Here is an 18205-nt window from a genome sequence, read left to right as displayed (position 1 = left end):
TATTTCTTGGCTGCATATTTTTTTTCCCATTCAGCACATTCAATATTTCCTGCTACTCCCTTCTGGACTGCCAAGGTTCTGCTGTGAACCTGACCTGTCTTCCCTTATAGGTTAAGGTTTTGGGTTTTTTTTCCCCTTGCTCTTTCAGGATTCTTTCCTGTTTGTGTATTTGTTGAATTTGACTGTGATATGTCTTGGTGATGGCTGGCTTTTGTTGAATTTAATGAGAGTTCTCTGTGTTTATTGGATTTTGATGTCTGTTTCCTTCCCCAGGTTAGGGAAATTTTTAGCTATAATATGCCCAAATAAACCTGCTCCTTTTTCTCTGTCATATTCTGGGACTCCTGTAATATGAATGTTATTATGCTTTAAAGACTTGCTGAATTCCCCAAGTCTCCATTCAAGATTCACTATCTTTCTTTCCCTCTTCTTTTCAGCTTCATTATGTTCCATAATTTTATCATCTGTATCACTTATACATTCATTTGCTTCATCCATCCTTGTAATGGCATCTATTTGGGTTTGCATCTTAGTTATAGCATTTTTTTTGGCCTGACTAGTTTTTAGTTCTTTTATCTCTGTAGTAAAGGATTCTCTAGTGTTCTATGCTTTTTTCATGCCCAGTTGTATCTTTATAAGTGTTGTTTTAATTCTAGTTCAGACATCTTACTTATATCTGTATTGATGAAATCACTGGGGCATTACTTATTCTTATTTTTTCTTTTGGGGTGAATTCCTCCATCTTGGCATATTGTCGATGTTAAAAAAGAAAAGATACGGAAGCTAGATTCTAGACGTGTTTTTGTCTGTTTGTTAAAAGAAGCTAAATTAAATCAATCAATCAACCAATAAAAATTGCTTTTTCTGTATCAAAAGAAAAAAACAAAAGAAGTTAGATCATATATCCCTTGGAGCTGAAGCTTTGCAGCACTTGCAGTAGACTGTGTGTGTGCCAGGAGTTTGTACTGATCTTGTGGGGGTGGAGCCTGCTGCAGGGACTTGCCCTAGTGGAGATGCTTCTCCAGGGCGCATGGGAGTGGGGCTTCGTGTCAGCACTTCTGGGCTCCACTTGTTGGCACTGTTTTGTTCACTGAAGTTGGTCCGTGCTTATGGGTGGGGTGAAAATGGCATTGCCCTGCTCTCCCCCGTGGAATGGTAAGCTTCTGCCTGCCGCTCTTCAGGAAGCCCTCACAGAAGAGCAAACAATCACTTCTCCTGTGTCCCTGCTTCTACCAGATCCTTGTCTTCACCCTGCCTATGTCTGAGCTGTCCACCTGCCAGGCAGCACAGCACTCATGCATTTTCATCTCAGGTAGCCACTTGGGTTTCAAAACTTCAAATTTTGGAGATCTGTGTAGTGCCACCCATGCTAATCATCTGGGGGAGATCTTGTTTCATTATGGCCAGTGCTGGCTTATCCAAGATATTGGTTGCGTGAACATGCAGCAGTTCAGATTTATGGTAAAGCACAGGAGAAAGCAGGCACCAAGGCTTACTGCCCTCAGCCAGCATACCCATTCTTTTTTTGTTTGTTTGTTTGTCTTAATCTTTTAAAAATATAATTTATTGCCAAATTGGCTTACATACAACACCCAGTGCTCATCCCAACAATGCCCTCCTCAATGACCATCATCCATTTTCCCTTCTGCATCCCCATTCTTATGTTAGTGAATGGGGCAACTCAATGGTGCCCGCTGGCTCTTTTGCTCCTGGGCAGGCTGTGTCCCAGCTCTCAAATCACTCCAAGTAGGGGAATTGTTTCTCCCTGTGTGACCCAGAGGATCCTCAAACCACACTACCTGCTCCTGGGTCTCCACCCTCTTTCCCCACTAGAGCACCGCCAAGTTCACTAGTCACAACCCTGGTGATGACTCAGACTTCTAAAACTTCAGACTTTGAGCTCCACTGCTTATAAGAACTTGCAATAGTCAGCCCCTCTCCTTTTTCCAGTTAATGGTTTTGGGAGTATTTCTTGTGAAATTCCCCATGTGCACTTTCACTCTTTCTCTCTCTTTCTCCTTTCTCTCTCTACACTCAGGGCTCCCTCCCCTACACAGCACCCACAGCTCTTCTCTCCTCCAAATCAACTCTCTGCAGTTCCTGCCTTCCACAATGTGGTGGTTTTTTCACCTCTAGTTGTGCAGTTTTGCTCTCTCAGTCCTCACATATATTTCTTGGGTGTTCAAAACGATTTGATATTTATCTAGCTGTGCTTGAGGACAAAGCAAACCTAGGGTCTTCCTATTCCTCTGCCATCTTAACTCCTTCTCCACACTCCTGAAAATCTATCCCATAAAAATAAAGACCCAAGTACGTTAGAGAGTGTGTGTGTGTGTGTGTGTGTGTGTGTGTGTGTTGCATCATTGTTTATAGGGATAAAAATAGGAAGTTAATGCATAGAAGTAGAGAAACAGCTGAGTAAATAGTGCTAAATGAACAATTAAAGGGCCAAGAAGAAGAATGAGTTAAAATTTATAGTAGTTGACTTTGAAGGAATTCATCAACATAATGTTAAGTGAAAAAATCATGATAAAAATAAGTATGCATTGTGAAAACTTCCCAGTGAAAACTGTGAAGGTGTGTGTCTCTGTGTGTGTCAATATATAATTATATGGGTTGGAGAACAACATAGAATGATATACATTAGTTGTTAATATTCTTATTTAGGGAGTGTCAGGTGTTTTTGGAGAGAAGTGGGGAAGGAGTGAAGGAAGAAAGGAAGAGTAAGTAAAGAAAAAGTAAAGAAAAGTGAAGAATAAAGTGAAGGGTGTCTTCCATAGAGACAGCATGTCTGTTGTGACCATATATGTAAAACTATATATGTGTGGGTATAAATTATATATATACACTGATATCAATTATATACTTAATATAATATGCATATGCATATAGACATGTCTGACTGATGAGGTGATTACCTAAAATTTAATGATTGTTATCTTAGGATAATGTGATTTATATCTGTTTATACTTTGTGTCTAAACATGTTTATAATAAACAAGCACTGTGTAAATAAAAGAAGATAAGATATTTTCAATATAAAAATACATATTTCAGAGAAAAATGACTTTACTTTGAGATATAATGCTAAATGTAAAGGGCAGGGCAAAGAACTGATACAGTTACTAGCTCTTGTGGTTCCTACCTTAAAGGAAATCAGATGGGCTATTTGAAGTTTCATGAGCCTTGAAGAATAATTTCCACATTTTAGTTATATGATAATGTTCCTTTGCAGATGTTGTGTTTAAAAAATGTATTTTGATTTTAACTTTTGTTATGTTTTATATTTAGACTTCTTTTGCCTATAATTGCAGTAAATTGGTGAACATGAGTTGGAGTTAAAAGAGCTTCATAGAGCAATCCCTCTCAAAATAACACAAGCATTCTTCACAGAACTAGAACAAGCAATCTTTTTTTTTAATTTTTTTTAACGTTTATTTATTTTTGAGACAGGGAGAGACAGAGCATGAACAGGGGAGGGTCAGAGAGAGGGAGACACAGAATATGAAGCAGGCTCCAGGCTCTGAGCTGTCAGCACAGAGCCCGATGCGGGGCTAGAACTCACGGACCGCGAGATCATGACCTGAGCCGAAGTCGGCCGCCTAACCGACTGAGCCACCCAGGTGCCCCAGAACAAACAATCTTAAAATTTGCATGGAACCAGAAAAGACCCCGAATAGCCAAAGCAATCTTGAAAAAGAAAACCAAAGCTGGAGGCATCACAATCCCAGACTTCAAGCTTTATTACAAAGCTGTAATCATCAAAACAGTATGGTACTGGCACAAAACAGACACTCAGATCAATGGAACAGAATAGAGAACCCAGAAATGGACCCACAAACGTATGGCCAACTAATGTTTGACAAAGCAGGAAAGAATATCCAATGGAATAAAGACAGTCTCTTCAGCAAATGGTGGTGGAAAAACTTGACAGCAACATGCAAAAAAATGAACCTGGACCACTTTCTTACACCATACACAAAAATAAACTCAAAATGGATGAAAGACCTCAATGTAAGACAGGAAGCCATCAAAATCCTTGAGGAGAAAGGAGGCACAAACCTCTTTGATCTTGGCTGCAGCAATTTCTTACTCAACACGTCTCTGTCTCCGGAGGCAAGGGAAACAAAAGCAAAAATGAACTATTGGGACCTCATCAAAATAAGTCTTCTGCACAGGGAAGGAAACAATCAGCAAAACTAAAAGGCAACTGACAGAATGGGAGAAGATATTTGCAAATGACATATCAGATAAAGGGTTAGTATCCAAAATCTATAAAGAACTTATCAAACTCAACACCCCCAAAAAATAATCCAGTGAAGAAATGGGCAAAAGACATGAATAGACACTTCTCCAAAGAAGACATCCAGATGGCCAACCTACACATGACAAAACGCTCAACATCACTCATCATCAGGGAAATACTAATCAAAACCACAATGAGATACAACCTTACACCTGTCAGAATGGCTAAAGTGAACAACTCAGGCAACAATAGACGTTGGCCAGAATGCGGAGAAGGAGGATCTCTTTTGTATTCTTGGTGGGAATGCAAGCTGGTGCAGCCAATCTGGAAAACAGTATGGAGGTCCCTCAAAAAACTAAAAATAGAACTATCCTAGACCCAGCAATTGCACTACTAGGGATTTATCCACGGGATACAGGTGTGCTGTTTCGAAGGGACACATGCACCCCCATGTTCATAGCAGCACTATCACCAATAGCCAAAGTATGGAAAGAGCCCAAATGTCCATCGATGGATGAATGGATGAAGAAAATCTGGTATATGTATACAATGGAGTATTACTCGGCAATCAAAAAAGAATGAAATCTTGACATTTGCAACTATGTGGATGGAACTGGAGGGTATTATGCTAAGTGAAATTAGTCAGAGAAAGACAAAAATCATATGACTTCACTCGTATGAGGACTTTAAGAGACAAAACAGATGAACATAAGGGAAGGGAAACAAAAATAATATAAAAACAGGGAGGGGGACAAAACAAAAGAGACTCATAAATATGGAGAACAAACTGAGGGTTGCTGGAGGGATTGTGGAAGGGGGGATGGGCTAAATGGGAAGGGTTCTGGGAGGGGGGAAGGGGCATTAAGGAATCTACTTCTGAAATCATTGCTTCACTATATACTAACTAATTTGGATGTAAATTTTAAAAAATAAAAAATAAAGTTAAATTACAAAAAAAAGAGAAAGACTGAATTACAACCTTCTGAGAATCTTAATTTTTCATCTGAAGATTAATGAAATAAATTGAGGAATTACTGACTTGAGTTTCACAGACTGCTATGAGATCCATACATGGAATTCAAAGTGGTATCTTATTGAAATTTTAATAAAAATTAAATGTTTTTTAATAAAAACTAAAAAAAAGATGTGGTACATATATACAATGGAGTATTACTCGGCAATCAAAAAGAATGAAATCTTGCCATTTGCAACTACATGGATGGAACTAGAGGATATTATGCTAAGCGAAATTAGTCAGAGAAAGACAAATATCATATGAATTCACTCATATGAGGAATTTAAGATACGAAACAGATGAACATAAGGGAAGCAAAAATAATACAAAAATAGGGCGGGGAACAAAACATAAGAGACTCTTAAATATAGAGAACAAACAGGGTTGTTAGAGGTGTTGTGTGAGGAGGGATGGGCTAAATGTAGTAAGGAGCATTAATGAATCTACCCCTGAAATTATTGTTGCACTATATGCTAACTAACTTGGATGTAAATTAAAAAATAAATAAATTAGTTAATTAAAAAAAAAGAGCTTAATAGACCCTTTTCAGGGATACTCCTGACCTTTTTATTGCTGTGATCCTGTAGACTATGAGCTATAATTAGCTACGTGGGAATAATTCATTTTCCTGCTCTTTTCCCCCTCACCTCTCCTTACTTTGCACACACTGTTCTCCAGGTGACTTCTGTAACAACTAATATCTCTCTTGGTCATAATCCACCTCACAATTTAAATTTTTTCTCATCATAAACTGTCAGTTCCATGAGGACTCAAATGTGATTTTTCACCTTATTTGATTCATTTCCTAACTCTGTACCTGACATATTGAAGGTATTCATTAAATGTTTTTGATAAATGAGTGAACAATAAAGAATATAATAAATATAATTGTTCTGACAAGAAACTAGATATAACTTCAACAGTTTATTTCCTCCCAGAAATCCTCAGATGACAAAGTAATTCTCACATCGTCTCTCCAGAACCAAGAAGTCTGAATGAAAAGATATCTGTGGGCTCTTAGATCCTGACTCCATATGCTATGACCCAGGGAAGACACCCTGCTTTATAGATTCCTCAAGGAATCCAGGAATTATGGAAACACTGTTCCTCAGGATCCAATTCTTGGAAATTTTTCTAATACAGATGACATCATCATCATCATCATCATCAATAAATGTTGTATCAAGGATACCAAAGAGTACACAGTGAAAATATTTTCCTTTGCCTTGTATCTAAGACATTCCCAATCATCCTCCTTCCGAAGTCCAACCACTGTTAGATTTCATATCTACCCTTTGAAAGATATTCTATCCTTTAAACACACACGTACACATTTATGATTTTATACATAAATGACAGCTTATGTATTATACATTGTTTATTCTCTTAACAATATAACTTGTGGGTGGTTCCATCTATGTGCATCTAAAACTCCCTCATTTAAAAAATTCTATATCATTTTCCATTGCATGGGCACATCATAAGTTATCTAAATAGGTCTCCATAAATGGGCATTTGTGATTTCTAGTAATTTGGTATTACAATGCTGCAACAATAAATATTCTTTTGCATGCATATTTTCACATATGCGTGATTGATTATATGTGTAGGCTAGGTATTTAGGAGTGAGTGCATTTGCTGTTAATGGATACTGTGCATTTTAAATTTTGTTAAATTGTTTTGCAATTTGTCCTAAGTAGAAGTTGCACCAATTTATACTTCTATCAGTAATGTATATATTTCCCCCTCCTCAGATGAAAGACTATTTGATGGCTACATATCTGAACGGCAAAAAATAATACTTTCTTATAGTTTATTATGTATTTATTTCTTTATGAGTAGAAAGAACAGCTCTTTAAAAAGATTTTTCTGTGCATTATATAGTTATGGCCAGAGCAAGTCAGTCAAAATTTCCATTCCCCAGCTTCTTCATCTATAAAATGAGGGAATTGGATAATGTCTCTGAGTCTTTTCTTGCTCTCATGATTCCAGGAAAAGTAGAAACAGCCATGATGAATAAGCTCAATAATAGGATGAACAATTTTCAGAGTGGTATTAGTTGCTAATTTTTTTCACCTGAAAAAATATGAAGGTAGGCCAATTACCCCCATTTTTCTTTATCAAGGTCATAACTTTTATATTCCTAGAAATTTCTGCAGGGCATGTTTCATATCTTTGTTCCTTAGACTGTAGATCACAGGATTAATGAGTGGGGTTCCTACAGAATAAAACAGAGTCACAAGTTTCTGCATCCCAGCCCCATGCTCAGATGTTGGGCTCAGATACATGACCATCACCGAACCATAGAACAGTGAAACCACGGCCAGATGGGACCCACAGGTCGAGAAAGCTTTTCTTCGTCCAGCTGCTGAAGGGACTCTAAACACAGCTCTCAGGACCAGAGTATAGGAACCCATGATGCAGAGGAAAGGAATAAATAAGAGCAAGGAACTTATAATAGTCCAAAAAAACTCCATTACTGGGACTCTGGCACAGGTGAGTGCTAATAGGGGACCTGGATCACACAGGAAGTGGTCAATGATCCTGGATCCACAGAAGGACATTTGGGAAATAACAATGATAGGTACTGGGAACCAAAGGAAACCAAGTACCCAGCAGCTGACCACAAGGTTAGTGCAGAGATGTCCAGTCATAAGAACGGGGTAATGTAGAGGCCAGCAGATGGCAAGGTACCGATCAAATGCCATAATAGCCAAGAAGAAGCATTCTGTAGAACCCAAGGAGAAGAAAAAGTAGAACTGGAGAAAGCACCCAGAGAAGGAGATGACCTTGGTGTCAGAGAGGAAGTTGGCTAACATGTTGGGGACAGTGGAGGTGACATACCAGATCTCTAGGAAGGAGAAGTTGGCGAGCAAGATGTACATGGGGGTGTGGAGTCTCTGATCCCAGCGCACAGCACAGATGATGGACCCGTTGCCCATGAGGGTCAGGAGGTAGACAACAGAGAAGAGCACAAAGAGGAGGATCTGCCCCTCCCTGAAGCAAGGGAAGCCCAGGAGGATGAAGCCAGTGATGGTGCTGGAGGTGTTGAGAGTATTTGAGATTTTCATGTGTCTGGAAGCTGTGAAAAAAACCATAATTACTGCATGTTCCTGGAATAGCAGAGGGGCTTCATTTTCTTTGTCCAAAGAAGAAACTGAGATTTGTTTATTTATGAATTATTAAGTCAATATTTATTGAATGTTTACTGTTTGCTAGGTATTTTTCCTAGATACTGGGGATATAGCAGTGAACAAAAGAGATTAAAATCCTTATTTCATTTAGCTTATCCCAGATAGGAGATTGCAATGTAGACTGGCATTACTCTGCATAATTCTCTTTTTCTCTCCTCCTAAACTAAATATACTGGGTTAGCTTTCTTCTTCACGAATGACTTTGTAAGAGTAGCTGAGGGGAGCGCCTGGATGGCTCAGACATTTGAGTGTCCGACTTCGGCTCAGGTCATGATCTCACCATTTGTGAGTTCAAGCCCTGCATCAGGTTCTGTGCTGACAAGAGCCTGGATTGTGTGTCTCTCTCTGCCCATCCCTCACTAGTTCTCTGTCTCTTTCCCTCAAAAATAAATAAAAACATTAACAAAATAAAAACAGGAAGCTGAGGTAATTTCTAATAGCAGTGTCATGGAGATGACCTGGGGCATAAGGGTTTCTGTAATTTTTAAAAAATGAATGGATAAATGCATTACCTTTAAGACCTCCATGAGTAGTCACCTAATGCAGCTGCTTATATGCAGGTGCCTTGTTGGGTCATGTGATTCTGGAGCAAGAAAACTGTGGGACTTTTGATATCAGTTAAAAATTATTTGACATTTGGCTATATTTCAATGTAACCTGTTGATTCAATATCTTTAATGCCATTGTCTACCAATATGAGAAAATCAAGTGTGCTGGAGAAAACTCCTGAAAAAATAGCACCTAAGGCCATTTGGATTGTTATCCTAAAGATAAAATTAACATCAATAATATGACCATATTGGAAAAGGTCTGTTCTCTGGGGGTAAGGATGAAGTGATGTGCTGGAACCACACACCTCTTTTCTGGACCCAAGTTTGTTTAGGACATTTACTCGATTCCTATGGCAAGGGCATGTGTCTCATAAGAACTTTTAAGATCTTAACCATCTCTGTCCCAATATCTATTGATTGCCACAGGGCTTTTGTGGCTTCAGCTAGGGTGGGAAGGGATGGGGAGAAGATGACTGTATTGTGAACTCCATCTTCTGTATGCTTTGCTGAGCTTTAAATTTGTCTGCCTGGGAGCTCAGGCTAAGTTCCACGTGATTATACATTTCTTCCTTCCTTCCTTCCTTCCTTCCTTCCTTCCTTCCTTCCTTCCTTCCATTTATTTATTTTTGAGACAGAGAGAGACAGAGCAGCACAGAGCCTGACGTGGGGCTTGAACTCACGGACTGCGAGATCATGACCTGAGCTGAAGTCGGATGCTTAACTGACTGAGCCACCCAGGTGCCCCTACATTTATTTCTCATAAAGGGCACTGAAAATAGGTTTTATTTAAAAAGCTTATATTTGTAAAGCAACTCTCATTTAGAGTAAAAATATTCAGGACTTTATGCTTTTGTTGAAGAAAAATTTTTGCCCTAATTTGCCTGTTTCTGTAGAATGTGTTAAAACTAATATTGGAGTCCATTTGGTACACTGCTTACTCACAAATGGCAGAAGGCAGGATTTGATGTAACGAATGAACTCAGGTTATCCAGTCTCAGAAGTTAAAAGAAAAATTCTATGAAGCTTGTAAATAAGTTTACAGACAGAATACCTGGACTTGATCAATTCAAGGAATCTGTTGCTTAATAGTGATTGTGTATTTTGGTTTGGATTGTTTTATTGGGTTTCCTCAAATCTCAATTTATACTTGGTCATCTATTTGAACATCTTATTACTGGAAATGTGGATAGTTTGAGTAAATCTTTATGGACTTTCTCTTTTAATATCACATCTCCCTTTCTCCTATCCTTCATATTCAACTCAGTTACAATTTCTATTTGCTCTATTTCTAAAATTTATCTTGATGCATCTGCTTTTCTTTCTCCTGCATTTCCTTGTTCAAACTACCATTATTATTTCTCTGGATTACCATGAAGACCTCCTGAATTATCTCTCTTCTTCCTGCCTTTGCTTCTTTACAACGCATTTTCTACACAGTAGCCATATTGACCTTTTAATAATGTAAATAAGGTCATGTCATTTCTTTGTGTGAAAACATTCAGTAACTTCTCCAACGTAGAATAAAATCCAAGCTCCATTTTATGGTGCATGAGTCTCTGAATGATTTGACCTTCACCTACTTCACCAGTTTTTTCCCTTCCTCTCCCTCTTTTCCTCCTCTGCCTTTCCCTCTTTCCTCTTCTTCAGTTATATGGGCCTTCTTCCTATACTAGAATAAGCCAAGTCTGTCTCTGACCAGGTGCTTTTGCTCTAGGTTTTGTGTGTGTGTGTGTGTGTGTGTGTGTGTGTGTGTGTGTGTGTGTTTGTTTGGAAATCTCATCTGGAACCCATTCTCAGTTTCCAGCACTAATATTCTCTTCTTTTGAACACCCTATGTTAGTTCCTCTGCCATTCTTTTGTTCCTAAAGTTCTATTTATTTTCTTTTAGGTGCTTATCAAGATCTAAAATTATTTTATTTCTTTACTTATTTCTTGCATTTGCCAGTTGAATGAAGTCAGGGAACTGGTCTTTTGAATTCATTGTTTGATTATAGTTGTGGTGTGTAGTAGGTACTTAATAAATTGTTGTATAACTGCTCTTTTTTTTAACAGATATTTTTCTAATTATAAATATGTATATCATAGAATACTTTGAAAAATGCATGAGTTGTAATGAAGAGAATAAGAACTTTTAAAAATATCTATAAAAGAAAATATTTTGGGGGCACCTGGGTGGCTCAGTTGGTTAAGTGTCAGACTTTGGTTTCAGCTCAGATCATGATCTCATGTTTTGTGAGTGTGAGCCCTGAGTCAGGCTCTGTGCCAACAGCGTGAGCCTGTTTGGGATTCTCTCTATTCTCTCTCCCTGCCCCTCCCCCCTCTTAAAAACAACAACAATGATATTTTGGGAGAAATATGTTCCAAGGCTTAAAATAATATTATTTATTTGAAAGTGATTTTTACACCAAATGAACCTAAAATGTAATGTGAGTAAAATTTGCAGGAATGAATTATTTAATAGCTTCCATGTATTATCTTGAGTTACTAGAATTCTGATATAGTTTTCAGGGAATTCATTTGAAAGAGGGTTATGAAAGATTGAATGTTCTTGGTAACAGAAACTATTCTATTTTAAGTGATTATGTCTTTAACTGCTAAAGAATGGGTGGCAGAGAGGAAATGTAGAAAGACAAGGGCCTAAATTCTGTTGAATAAAAAGAAACAATTATTTTGCTTTATGGATCTAGCATAGTTATTTAACATCTCTTAGTTTCTTGAATGTAGAATGGGAGCTATACTACATAATTCTGAATCCTGTTTATTTCTGAGATGTTTGTTGTTATTCTAGAATACCCAGACTGCACAGGATAGTTAGAATTACAATTCTAGAAGTGATATATAATCCTGAAATGAAAACCCTTGCTGGATATTGTGTTAATTATAAATGAAGATATACAGGACAGCTCCCTTGCAGGATAGTTTTCCAGGTAAAAGCCTGACAAAACTGTTCTGGAAAATAGGAAGTGTGTAAAGATATTTTATGCTGAATCTAATGAAATTAAATGGAAGTAAAGGTAGATATATTTCTGCTAAGCTCTCTTATCACTCACTGTTTTTCAGTTAGTTCCTAAGTGTAGAAGGCAGCTGTCATGTTAACTGTCCATCTAAGTTGGCTGAGTCCCCCTAAATGGGCCTCAGAGGGTGGCATGGCCAACATTGTGGGAACGTGAACACAGGGGTCTCACTGTATCTATGCGATTCAGGCTGCTTGGACAGAATATTAATAAGGCAAAGAAGCTTCACTTTTTAACTTGTGAAATGAGTATCCACAGCCTGGATACATCCCAACTTCTGACTTCTGGATGCTAATCTGACAACCTGGATATTTTTCACTGATACTTTCTTTTTCCCTAAAACTGGACCCAGAAACACAGTGAAGTGCAAGTCTTGGTATCTTCACTAAATTCTTTCAGCAGCCAGTCCAGACAATTCCCCCGTGAACATAGCCCTCTGCCTTATGCCTAGGAGAGGCTGTTCCATGGAGGACTACATCTGGCTTCAAATCCTGCCTCCACCACTTTCCAGCTGTGAATGCTGGAGAAGTTATTAACCTCTCTATGATATGGTTTTCTTTTCTGTAAGGCAGAGAGAGTAAGCATACCGACTACAGAGTGTTTTGAGGGTTAAATGAATAATATTTGTAAAATTCCTGGCAATCAGTTAGTGATACATAGCTCTCTATCCCATTGTATAAACTTTCTTGAAAGTAAGTGTACTTACCCATTGCCCATAAGTAGTTGGTAATTGTGGTATAATAGAAGTAGTACTGGATTTGAACATGGGAGCCCAGGACTTGAATTCCAGCACTTATATTGCATTGTTGTGGGAAATTCTACAAGCCAGTTATTTCATACCTCTTAGTTTCCCCAAATGTAAAATGGAGGTGATAATGCCTTCCCCTGGGATAAAGACTGTTGCATGAGATAATGAAATGACAAGGTGGAAGCAACTCATTGATATCTAACATAAAATAAATACCAAATGTTTTATGTAAGACTGTAGTAGAATTAGCAGGAAGATTTTTTTTCAGAGATATAGATTCTCCAGCTATATTTTAATATTTTTCCCTCTCTAAGCACTACATTACCTTCTTCCCTGAAGCATGAAAGGAAATCCAACTGAAACTTCTCAGTCAGTTTCTTATAGGCTTTTCTGAGAGTAGAAGTAGTTGCCTTTGTGTAACCAGTTGGAGAGAAGGTGTAAAAATAGGTTGGAATGAAGATCAGTGAATGTATGTACTGTAGGATCCAGGAATTATAAGCAGAGTGTGTCTTTTGCTCCTTGAGGATTCATTTACTGTCTCTAGAAGGGGAGCTGTGTGCCAGGAGACATATCTGTGCTAACTATTCCCTTGCTCACTCCCTTCTTTCTCTGGAGACCCTTGTGCCTCCATTTCTGTCTTTATTTTCCCCAGTGGTGGAGGAAGTAATATCTTTTATTGGGTCTAAATCTCTTAGAGATAGCCAGAGATGGAATCAATAGTGAACAATCACTCACCAACCTGTTCAGAATATGTATCTTATGCTTAAGGAAATTCTGTCAAACAAAACCCAAGATAAGGTGTCAGTATTGCGGAAGTTAATTTGTTTGCCTTCTGATAAATTGCTGTCAATTCTGAGTCTTGGGGAAAGATTCCCCACCCCCCACCAAAATAAAGAGGAGATTGGTTGGGGGGAGTAATGGACCTTAGCCAAGGGGCTGTGGAATCACTCTCTTTCCAAGGCCACTATGGCCTCCTCAGTGACCTTTCCTGCTCTTCTTTCAGTTAGAGGTTCTGAGTCACAGCAGCTTTATTGAAGAATCCTGCTTCTCATGGGACACTTATCAGGCCCAAGGATACTCTTGGCCAAAGGGGTGACATAGCAGGGTCATTCTGCAGCTAAGTGCAGAGAAGATGCCCTTGGGAGTTGGCTTTCAATTTTTCCTCATCCTTAACAAAGGAGCAGATCTTTTAGCACTGCTCCTTGCCTGTTTCTTCATACTCCTTGAAGTAGTTTTCATCTTAAACATCTCACACTTGGTTGAAGCACCTTTGATGTTTCCCCTACCCATAGTGTATAATAACTCAAAGTCTATAGTCTGGTCAATAAGGCCCCTGCGATACAGCTCTGCCTTATAAGTCTTGCCTCTCAGAGTTTCCTGTTCTTTTTTCCCCTCTGCTCCATCCATACTTACATGTGCACACACAGAATTCAAGGTATGAATCTGATAAGTGAGCCGTTTTACCTTCTGAAAGGCTTAAAGGAATGCCCTGACTCTAAAAGTGAGAGAACTCACTTCTATAGAGTGATAAACTCAAAGATCTTAATTCACATATCCAAGTGTGGGAGGTTTACAAGTCAATTGCATGCAAGAGTACTCATGTGTTGCTGTGCTTGTTTTTCTTCCTTTTTATTTGCCATTCCCACCCCTCCTGGTACCTGTAATTAGATTTTAGAATGCTTGATACTATGAGCAGGTACATTATGGATTGGATGGGATATTGTGTGCTTGCTTAGACACCTAATCGCCATTCATGATGTTTCAATGGGAAAAACTTGTTGCAAATTTCAATCAGTCCTTGCATGAATTTGTATTTTCAGCAATGATTACTTTAAAAGTACACACTTTGTATGGGAAACTTGTTGCAAAAGATGATGCAAACCAAAAACATCAATGATAACTAAATACACAGAGAGTTGATGGTGTTTTATTTACACAGTATTCTCCTTTTCCTTCACATTTCCAGTCAGCTATTTTTATTTTTTTATTTAAGTTTTAGTTAACATACAGTGCAGTATTGGTTTCATGAGTAGTTTTTAGCGATTCATAACATACAACACCAAGTGCTCATCACAACAAATGCCCTCCTAAATACCCATCACCTGTCTAGCCCATCTCCTAACCACTTCCCTCCATCAACCCATAGTTTGTTCTCTATTATTAGGAGTCTCTTGTGGTTTGTTACCCTCTCTTCTCTTCGTCCCCACTTCCCATATGTTCATCTGTTTTGTTTCTTAAATTCCACATATGAGTGAAATCATATGGTATTTGTCTTTCTCTGATTGACTCATTTTGCTTAGCATAACACATTCTAGCTTCATCCACGTCATTGCAAATGGCAAGATTTTATTCTTTTTTTATGACTGAGTGATATTCCATTGTATATATATATACCACATTTTCTTTATTCATTCATCAGTTGGTGGACATTTGGGCTCTTTCCATAGTTTGACTATTGTTGATAATGCTTCTATAAACATTGAAGTGCATGTACCCCTTCAAATCTCTATATTTGTGTCCTACGGGTAAATACCTAACAGCACCACTGTGAATTGTAGGGTAGTTCTATTTTTTTTTCCTGAGGAGCCTCCATACTGTTCTCCAGTGTGGCTGCACCAGTTTGTATTCCCACCAGCAGTGCAAGAGGATTCCCCTTTCTCCACATCCTTACCAATACTTGTTGTTTCTTGTGTTGTTAATTTTAGCCATTCTTGTGAAGTGGTATCATGTTGTGGTTTTGATTTGTATTTCCCTGATGGTGAGTGATGTTGAACATCTTTTCATGTGTCTGTTGGCCATGATGTCTTCTTTGGAAAAGTGTCTATTCATGTCTTTGCCAATATTTTACTGAATTATTTGATTTTTGGGTGTTGAGTTTGGTAAGTTCTTTATAAATTTTGGATACTATCCCTTTATGAGTCGTGTCATTTGCAAATATCTTCACTCATTCTGTAGGCTGTCTTTTAGTTTTGTTGATTGTTTCCTTTGCTGTGTAGAAGCTTCTTATCTTGGTGAAATCCCAGTAGTTTATATTTGCTTTTGCTTCCCTTGCCTTTGGTGATGTGTCTAGTAACAAGTTGCTGCAAAGAGGTTGCTGCCTGTGTTGTCCTGTAGGATTTTGATGGTTTCCTGTTTCATATTTAGGTATTTCATCCATTTTGAATTTGCTTTTGTGTATGGTGTAAGAAAGTAGTCTAGTTTCATTCTTCTGCATGTTGCTGTCCAGTTATCCCAACACCATGTGTTGAAGACACTGTCTTTTTTCCATTGACTATTCTTTGCTGCTTTGTCAAAGATTAGTTGACCAAATAGTTGTGGGTCCATTTCTGGGGTTTTCTTTCCATTCCATTGACCTCTGTGTCTGTTTTTGTGCCAGTACCATATAATCTTGATGACTACAGCTTTGTAATATGGGTTGAAATACAGAATCATGATGCCTTCAGTTTTGTTTTTCTTTTTCAGTATTGCTTTGACTATTTGGGTTTTTTTCTGGTTCCATACACATTTTAGGATTGTTTGATCTAGCTCTGTAAGGAATGCTGATGGTATTTTTTAAATTTTTAATATTTATTATTATTGACAGAGAGAGAGACAGAGAGAGAGACAGAGAGAGAGAGAGAGAGCAGGGGAGGGTTAGAGAGAGGGAGACACAGAATCCAAAGCAGGCTCCAGGCTCTGAGCTGTCAGCACAGAGCCTGATGCGGGGCTGGAACTCACAAACTGCGAGATCATAACGTGAGCCGAAGTCAGGTGCTTAACTGACTCACCCACCCAGGCTCTCCATGAATACTGATGGTATTTTGATAGGGATTACATTAAATGTGTAGATTGCTTTTGGCAATATATACATTTCAACAATGTTTGCTCTTCCAATCCATGAGCATGAAATGTTTTTCCATTTCTTTGTGTCCTCTTCAATTTCTTTCATAAGTGTTCTATAGCTTTCAGAGTACAGGTCTTTTACCTCTTTAGTTAGTTTTGTTACCAGATATCTTATTTTTTTGGTGCAGTTGTAAATGGGATTGATTCCTTGATTTCTTTTTCTGTTGCTTCCTTATTGGTGTATGGAAATGCAACAGATTTCTGCAAGTTGATTTTATATCCTGCAACTTTGCTGAATTCATGTATTAGTTCTGACAATTTTTTGGTGGAGTCTTTTGGGTTTTCTACATACAATGGTGAAAGTTTGACTTCTTCCTTGCCAATTTGGATGCCTTTTATCTCTTTTTGTTGTCTGATTGCTGAGGCTAAGACCTCCAGTACTATGTTAAATAGTAATGGTGAGAGTAGACATCCTTGTCTTGTTCCTGACCTTAGGGGAAAAGCTCTTAGTTTTTCCTCACTGTGGATATTAGCTGTGGGTCTTTCATGTATGGCTTTTATGATGTTGAGGTATGTTCCATCTATCCTTACTTTGTTGAGGGTTTTTATCAAGAATTGATGCTGTATTTTGTCAAATGCTTTTTTTGCATCTATTGATAGGATCCTATGATTCTTACAGTTTCTTTTTATTAATGTGGTGTATTACATTGATTGACATGCAAATATAGAAGAAAGTGTGTTCTTCTGCTTTAGGATGAAATGTTCTAAATATATCTGCTAAGTCCATCCAGTCAAGTGTGTCACTAAAAACCATTGTTTCCTTGTTGATTTTCTGCTTAGATGATCTGTTCTTTGCTGTAAGTGGGTGTTAAAGTCCCCTAACATTATGGTATTATTATCAATTAGTTTCTTTATGTTGGTTACTAATTGATTTATATATTTGGGTGCCTCTGAGTTGGGGCATAAATATTTATAATTGTTAGATCTTCTTGATGGATATGATATAATGTCCTTCTTAATCTTTTGTTACAGTCTTTGATTTAAAATCTAGGTTGTCTGATATAAGTATAGCTACCGAGACTTTCTTTTGACATCTGTTAACATGGTTCTCCATCCCCTCACTTTCAATCTACAGGTGTCTTAGGTCTAAAATGAGCCTCTTGTAGGCAGCATATGGATAGATCTTGATTTTTTTATCCATTCTGATACCCAATTATCTTTTGATTGGAGCATTTATTCCATTTACATTCAGAGTGACTATAGATATGAATTTAGTGCTGTTGTGTTACCTGTAGAGTTGGTGTTTCCAGTGATGTCCTGGTACTTTGTAGTCTTTGTGGCTTTGGCCTTTTTTTTTCCTCCATTCAAAGTCCCCCTTAAAATATTTTGTAGGCCTGGTTTAGTCGTCATAAACTCCTTTGTTTGGGAAACTCTTTATCCCTTCTTCTATTCTGAATGACAACCTAGTTGGATAAATATTTCTTGGCTGCATATTTTTCCCACTCAGCACTTTGAATATTTACTACAAATCCCTTCTGGCCTGCCAAGTTTCAGTGGATAGGTCTGCTACTATCTTTATGTGTCTACTCTTGCAGGTTAAGGACCTTTGCCCTTA

General features: G+C 38.0%; 1 protein-coding gene across 1 annotated transcript; it reads right to left on the bottom strand.

Moving 5' to 3' along the window:
- Nucleotides 1–7396: 7396 nt before the first annotated feature.
- On the bottom strand, nucleotides 7397–8359 carry LOC122221254 (olfactory receptor 11G2-like). Its single transcript, XM_042940569.1, has one exon. The coding sequence runs from the start codon at nucleotides 8357–8359 to the stop codon at nucleotides 7397–7399; it is 963 nt and encodes a 320-aa protein (XP_042796503.1).
- Between the last annotated feature and the right edge of the window lie 9846 nt (nucleotides 8360–18205).

This window comes from Panthera leo, chromosome B3 (genome assembly GCF_018350215.1).
Source record: "Panthera leo isolate Ple1 chromosome B3, P.leo_Ple1_pat1.1, whole genome shotgun sequence".
Classification (NCBI taxonomy): domain Eukaryota; kingdom Metazoa; phylum Chordata; class Mammalia; order Carnivora; family Felidae; genus Panthera; species Panthera leo.
The sequence above is the reverse complement of the archived record's forward strand: the minus strand, read 5'-3'. Positions and strand labels throughout refer to the sequence as shown.

Excerpts from the sequence above, each read along its gene's own strand:
- LOC122221254 (XM_042940569.1), bottom strand. The coding sequence starts at position 8,359 with ATGGTTTTTTTCACAGCTTCCAGACACATGAAAATCTCAAATACTCTC.